This window comes from Etheostoma spectabile, unplaced genomic scaffold (genome assembly GCF_008692095.1).
Source record: "Etheostoma spectabile isolate EspeVRDwgs_2016 unplaced genomic scaffold, UIUC_Espe_1.0 scaffold517, whole genome shotgun sequence".
Taxonomy (NCBI): Eukaryota; Metazoa; Chordata; class Actinopteri; order Perciformes; family Percidae; genus Etheostoma; species Etheostoma spectabile.
In genome coordinates, this window is record NW_022605625.1 from 99,879 (window position 1) to 107,308 (window position 7,430).

The window sequence follows — 7,430 nt, forward strand, 5'->3', positions numbered from 1 at the left end:
ATAATAACATAATAATGTCATATTTAATGACATTACACCTACAGCAATGCTACACAAGCAATTTTGTGTCAAAATAGTGCTGCCTCTTGGCCTTCTATACAGGAAGGTGACGTTGTCTCCCATATATGGGCATGCTGGTTCCTGTATTTTCGTAAACAGAGACAGAGGAGAGACGGAGCGGACAGCTAGCGGCAGAAATCCGCAATATTTTTCTGAAATTTTGGTTGAAGACACTTCTAAAGATTACTAAAGATTGTTTTTTTGTTTTTTTCAAAATTGGTCAAATTTGACCCGAGGACAACACGAGGGCTAATAACCGCTGGGTAGTTTAATCAGTAATAAATCGCCAAAAACAAATCTGCAGGTTCAATTTGTGGTTTTCTGATCAGTGAATGGATGTAGAGACCCAGCCAGCTGTTTGATGGGCTGTTGGGGTCCAGCTGTGCGTCTGATTGGTCCGTCCACTGTGATTGACAGCTGTGATCTCAAGGCTGTTCCCTTCTCCTCCAACAGAAACGCCCCCTGTACCTCGTCAACGACTACTTCTACACAAACATCGATGACACGCCCTTCAGGTAAATCAGCTGTTTTGCCTTCTCCTTCCCTCAGTAGGCTCATTGGAGATGAGCCAGGTCGGCGCAGGATCGATCGGCGGCGATTGGCGCCCGTTGCATGCTGGGTAGATTTGTGTCCTGCTTGATCCCGACCCGCTCTGACGTCGCGCACACGTGGGCAACGGTAATCTCACGAGAGCGAGGCGGCCGCAGGTCTGAGACCAGGGGGCTCAAGTCTGAGACCAGGGGGTGCAGGTCTGAGACCAGGGGCTGCAGGTCTGAGACCAGGCGGCGCAGGTCTGAGACCAGGCGGCGCAGGTCTGAGACCAGGGGCTGCAGGTCTGAGACCAGGGGGCTGCAGGTCTAAGACCAGGGGGCTGCAGGTCTGAGACCAGGGGGCGCAGGTCTGAGACCAGGCGGTGCAGGTCTGAGACCAGGGGGCGCAGGTCTGAGACCAGGCGGTGCAGGTCTGAGACCAGGGGGCTCAAGTCTGAGACCAGGGGGCGCAGGTCTGGGACCAGGCGGCGCAGTTGGTTTTTACCTACTGCAAGACCCAGGTGGACCCAGAGCGTGTGTGTGTGTGTGTGTGTGTGTGTGTGTGTGTGTGTGTGTGTGTGTGTGTGTGTGTGTGTGTGTGTGTGTGTGTGTGTGTGTGTGTGTGTGTGTGTGTGTGTGTGTGATCTGAGCACTAGAGGGCGGTGTTTTACCTGTGTCTCTGTGTCACCTCTCTGCTGTGGCTGTCTGCAGCTTCGGCATGGTGCTGACGAGGGGCCACGGCAGCCTCATGTTCATCGGGAAGGTGTCCGTGGAGGAAGGTAGGATTATTTCCCCCACAATGCCTTGCAAATCCACTGTTATGTGTGATGTTGTTGTTGTTGTTGGTTCGAAAAATACAATCAATAGATCTGTAACTATTCAAAATGTTGCTATAAACAAATAACAATTTCAATTTAAAGAAGAAAAAAAGCTGTAATTGTCTTTTTCAGTCAACTTCTTTTTTAACAAACTTAAACTTTTGAAGGAAAACAGGATACTTTTGGTCATTTGTCACTGTCATGTGACCCAGAAAATGTAATAACAACAATGTAATATATATATATATATTACATCGTTAATGTCTTTTTGTTCAAAGGACTTTAAGTTTCATATCTTAAGTTTGTAATTTTATACATTTTATTCATCAGAACTTTAATATATTTTGATGTTCCTCTGTTATTATTATTATTATTATTATTATTATTATTATTATTATTATTATTATCATATTTAGTGAGAACTCATAAATTTACTACAAATAACTAATGTTAGGGAAATCTGTTTTGTTTTGTAACGCGTTTCTGGATTTTTTTTTATTTTTACATCGGCCGATATATCCTAAAAATCGGTCACACTATACTGTGAAGTAAACAACACCTCTTTATTATCATAACACATCATTTCTGTCATTTTTGTCGCTATGAACATTTATCAGGTCCAGTGCCAACAACTAACAGTTGCAATAATAACATATAGTCCGACCAATAATCACTTATATCATTAAAATTTGGCACATCAACAACTACCAATCATACGCCTTAAGATCTTAGCTAATGTTGGCAATTAATTGACATTAAACAAAGAAAGCGCACATATGTTAAAAAACAAACAAAAAAATGACAATTATGTAATAATTGTAATAGTCCTGGGAATGAATCAGATCAACCCCAGTGTGTGTAGATGGGGGCTGAACATGTTTAGTCATAAAATAATCTATAAATACAACCTCATCCGCTCTGAGGCTGTAAACCAGACTTCCTCAGGGACAGGAAGTAAATGTTTTTCTTTGAACTGAATGAAGTGTTTGCACCTTTCTCCGCAGGCCTGCACGACCTCACCTCCCCAGACCTCACCATCGCCTCCGAGTGGTACGTCTGAAGTCTCTTTATATAGACCTTAGTGGTCCCTAATACTGTATCTGAAGTCTCTTTTATATAGACCTTAGTGGTCCCTAATACTGTATCTGAAGTCTCTTTTATATAGACCTAGTGGTCCCTAATACTGTATCTGACAGTATCTTTTTATATAGAACCTTATGGTCCCTATTACTGTATCTGAAGTCTCTTTTTATATAGACCCTTAGGGTCCCTAATACTGTATATGCATAGTATTCTTTATATAGACCTTAGTGGTCCCTTAATGTATCTGTAAGTCTCTTATATAGACCTTAGGTCCCAATACTGTTCTGAAGTACTCGTTATTAGACCTTAGTGGTCCCCTAATACTGTTAATCTAAGTCTCTTATCTAGGACCTGTAGTGGTCCCTAATACTGTATCTGAAGTCTCTTTATATAGAACCTTAGTGGTCCCCTAATAGTATCTGAAGTCTCTTTATACATAGACCTTAGTGGTCCCAATACTGTATCTGAAGTCTCTTTATAATGACCTAGTGGTCTAATACTGTACTGAAGTCTCTTTTTATGACATTAGTGGTCCCCTAATACGTTCTGAAGTCTCTTTATATATAGACCTTAGTGGTTCCTCATACTGTAGCTGAAGTCTCTTTATTATAGACTTAGTGGTCCCCTAATACGTATCTGAAGTCTCTTTATATAGACCTTAGTGGTCCACTATAGTATCTGAAGTCTCTTTTATATAGACCTTAGTGGTCCCCTAATACTGTATCTGAAGTCTCTTTTATATAGACCTTAGTGGTCCCTAATACTGTATCTGGTTTAGTGAACCCTCTCTTTTTCAGGACGTACTGTGAGACGGACATCGACCCCAGCCACCGGAAATACTCGCAGCTTCAGGCCGCCATCCGCTACCTGCTGGGCAAGGAGCCAGACCTGCAGTGTAGGTTTCTCACATTTAAAGTTGAACAGCTTCAGGGTCAGTGGAATGGTTATAGGACTTTTTTCTGAGTTGATTGGTGGTCGTCTCGCGCCCCCCTAGCGCCTGTGAGCAGATAAAAACACCCTTGCAACTTTGTGCCGGCCTTAGCGCCACAAAGGACCTTGTGAAGCAGCGCTTCACGGCACATATAGTTTTCCACGCTGTCGTCTTGGCTGAGCCGGAAATAAAGAAGCAGAAAGCTGGGAAAGCATTGTCGGAAGCAGGGCCGGCCTGTGGCCTAGGCAGTATAGGCAAATGCTAAGGGCGCAAACCACCAGGGGGCGCCCGGCCTGCGCTGTACCTATAACGTCACCTTAATTTAAAAAAAATAAGCCCGACTTCTTTTACCTGCATCTAAATCTCATAATGTCAAAGCGTCCTAAACTATCTGGTGCCCAGGGGAGGAAAAAAAGAAAAGAAGAGGAGGAATAACGTGACAAACACAGAGGTAATGTTACAGTAAAGGTGATGGTGATAATGATAATATTTTGCTGTTGCAGAACAAGGATCGATAATAGCATTAGCCATTAGCATGACATAGTTGGCTAATCAATAAATAGCGAGCGCTATCTGTTAGTTTTAACATCAGTTAACTGTACAGTGATGCAAGGGAACGCCACCTAAAATCTTGCCTAGAGCACCAAATTGTTTAGGGCCGGGCCTGGTCGGAAGAACAGAGGAAGAGGGAACGGCAGACAGACTGAGGGAGGGGTCGGACACAAGTAAACGTAGGAGCTGCCGAATATGTCACCTGCCGTCACCTGCACTTAGCCTCCCATTGACTCCCATTCATTTTGACGTCACTTTGACGGCGATTAACTTTACACCTGAAGTTTTTAAAGACTTTTTCTTTGTCCGTTCTTTCTTTCTAAAGAAACACGAAAAGGCTCCGTTACCTACAGACTCGAGTCACCGGCCTCGCCAGTCTGTCCCACGGCCGATAGTCGCGTTTCCCCTCGAGGCCGCCACCGCCCTCGTATTCCGGTATCAATATAACATCGACATATTGCCCAGACCTGCTATACAGTCCTGTTTGGGTTCCAAGTTTTATAATGGGTCCTTTAAAAATCATCAAAGTTTTTAAATGTTGACCATTTAAAATGTGCATTTGCTCCTTTTTTATAAAATACATATATTCATACAAATTCCAATGACTCGTAACATTTTTTTTGATCCTGTTTTTGTCTTTAACGACATTGAAGAAGATCTCGTTCAGAGTGTTGTTAAAGTCCCGTTTGTCTCACCCAACCTGACCGTTGCCTAGGTGACGAGCTGTTGCTGCAACACACGCTGTTCGACGCCGTGGTAACGGCGCCGATGGAAGCCTACTGGAACGCCCTGATGCTCAGCGACGGGTGAGACACCTGGTCACGTGGGGCATTAAAGGGTTAATGGGAATACTGAGTGTGCAAAATATACGTATTATTAGTGTCTCGGTAATCCACGATTATTGACAGTGTCCATTAATCGGTTGATTATTTTCTTGGTTAATTGATTAGTTGTTGGGTTAATTGATTAGTTGTTGGGTTAATTGATTAGTTGTTGGTTTAATTGATTAGTTGTTGGGTTAATTGATTAGTTGTTGGTTTAATTGATTAGTTGTTGGGTTAATTGATTAGTTGTTGGGTTAATTGATTAGTTGTTGGGTTAATTGATTAGTTGTTGGGTTAATTGATTAGTTGTTGGTCTATAACGTGTCAGCAATTGGAAAACGTGGGTCAGTGTTTCTCTGAAGCCCAAGATGATGAGATCCTCAAATGTCGTGTTTTGTGCACAACTCAAAGATAGACGCACAAAAAAAAAAGCACGAAATATAAATAAAACACCACGTCAATGAAATATAATTTTCTTTATATGTATGAGAACATGAGACCAGACTTCATAGATCTTTACCTAGTTATTATTAATTTGTTAATTAGATTCAAAAGAGGAGATGTCATTCATTTAAATCATTCATCAGAACCAATGTGTGTGCGTGGGTGTGTGTGTGCGTCTATGTGTGTGTGTGTGTCTGTGTGTGTGTGTGTGTGTGACAACGAAAAAGTCCCGTTACCAGACTCGAGTCACGCCGCCTCGCCAGTCTGTCCCAAGGGCCGGATAGTCGCGTTTCCCCTCGAGGCCAAGCCACCGCCCTCTATCCGGTAGCACTTAACATCGACATATTGCACCAGGACTGCTAACAGTCCTTTTGTGGTTTCCAAGTTTTATAATGGTGCCTTAAAAATCATCAAAGTTTTTAAATGTTGACCCATTTCAAATGTGTCATTTGCGTCCTTTTATAGAAATAAATATATTCACAACAATGTCCAATGACTCAACATTTTTTTTGATCCTGTTTTTGCTCTTAAACCGCATTGAAGAAGATGCTCGGTTCCGATTGTTTAAGGTCGTTTGTCGTCACCCATACCGTTGCAACGTTGCCAGGTCTGGTCTGCTGCTGACACGAAGCACTGTGTCGACCTCCGTGTAACGGCCCGATGGAAGCCTACTGGAACGCCCTGAGCTCAGCTGACTTGGGAGACACCTGTCAGTGGCGGCATTCAAAGGGTTATGGGAATACTGAGTTGTGCAAATACTCTATTATTGTGTCCGGTAATCCACGATAGGACAGTTATTCATACCGGTTTGATTATTTTCTTGAGTGTAAGTTGATTAGTTGTGTTGGTTTGCATTAGTTTGTACGTGGTTTTTAATTGGATTAGTTGTTGGTTTACAGATGATTGTGTTATGTTAGTTGTTGGTTTACTTGCTTTTGTTGGGTAATTGCTGAGTTGTTGTGGTTTAATTGCTTACGTTGTGGGTTATGCTTAGTTGTTGGTTCCTCTTCTTTTGGATTACTTGCTTGTTGTTGTTTACTTGCTTCGTTTTTTGGGTTACCTTGCTTCGGTTGGGTTCATGTGCTTCGTTTGTTGGGGTTATTGCTTCGTTGTTGGTTTCCTTAGCATTCGAATCGTTGGGTTTCCTTGCTTCGTTTGTGGTTCTTGCTCTCTTGTTGGTTTTCATGCTCTCGTTGTTGGGTTCCTTCTTCGATTGTTGGTGTTATTGCCCTACGTTTGTTGGTTTCATCATTGCTCGTTTGTTGGTCTCTCCCCGGTCTCCCCCAGTGTCGGTGTTCTCTCTGCCCCCCAGCTGCTGCGCTCCTCCCCATGTCCGTGTTTTGTGCCCCCCTCCCCGATCGCCCCCCACCCCCCCCGCCCCGCCCTATCATCAACCCCCCCCGTCCTGCCTCTCCTTTTCTTTCTCTGTCTGCGCACCTAGCGCCCGACTTCCTATCATCTTTCCCCTCGTTCTTCACATTCCTTTTTTCCTTCGCTTCCCCGCGGCGCTTTCCATCCTTTCCTCCATTCATCGGGGACCCAATGGTGTGCGTGGGTGGTGTGTGTCGTACATGTGTGTGTGGTGTGTCCGTGTTTGTGTGTTTGTGTGTGTGTGTATGTTCCGTTTGGTCTGTGTTTGTGTTGTGTGTGTGCGTCTTTAATAGTTTGTCTGTATGTTTGTGTGTGTTGTTTGTGTGTTGTGTGTTGTGTGTTTCTGTGTCGTTACTTTGGTCTGTGTGTGTTTACGTTTTGTGTCTGGTGGGCGTCTGTATGTTTGTTTTGTGTTGGTTTGTGTGGGTGTGTATGTCGTTTGGTTGTTGTGTGGTCTGTTTGTGTGCGTGGGTGATCCGTGGTGTGTGGTTTATGTGTTGGTGCGTGTACTTGTGTTTGGGTTGTTTGTGTGTGGTGTTGTCGCTGTGTATGTTTGTCTGTTGTGGTCCCTGTGTCTCTGTATGTGCTTGCTGTTTTTGGTGTGTGTGTGTTTGTGTGTGTGTGTTCTCGTGTGTGTGTGTGGTCTGTCTCTCTGTATGTGTGTGTGCTGTGTTTCTCTGGTGTGTGATCCTCGTATGGTGTGTGTGTGCGTCCTGGTGTGTTTGTGTGTGTGTGTGTGTAGGTGTGTGGCGTCGGTGTTGGTGTGTGTGGTTGGTGTTTGTGTGTGTTTGGTGTGTGGTGTGTTGTGTGGGTTGGG

At 43.8% G+C, this 7,430-nt stretch overlaps 1 protein-coding gene across 1 annotated transcript in view; it reads left to right on the plus strand.

Moving 5' to 3' along the window:
* Positions 1-7,430, plus strand: part of LOC116686864 (voltage-dependent calcium channel subunit alpha-2/delta-4) — a 158,488-nt gene that overhangs the window by 41,689 nt on the left and 109,369 nt on the right. The window contains exons 20-24 of the mRNA XM_032511910.1: positions 514-575; positions 1,302-1,369; positions 2,413-2,458; positions 3,289-3,386; positions 4,690-4,780. Coding sequence (XP_032367801.1) covers positions 514-575; positions 1,302-1,369; positions 2,413-2,458; positions 3,289-3,386; positions 4,690-4,780 — 365 coding nt within the window. The remainder of the gene's footprint in view (positions 1-513; positions 576-1,301; positions 1,370-2,412; positions 2,459-3,288; positions 3,387-4,689; positions 4,781-7,430) is intronic.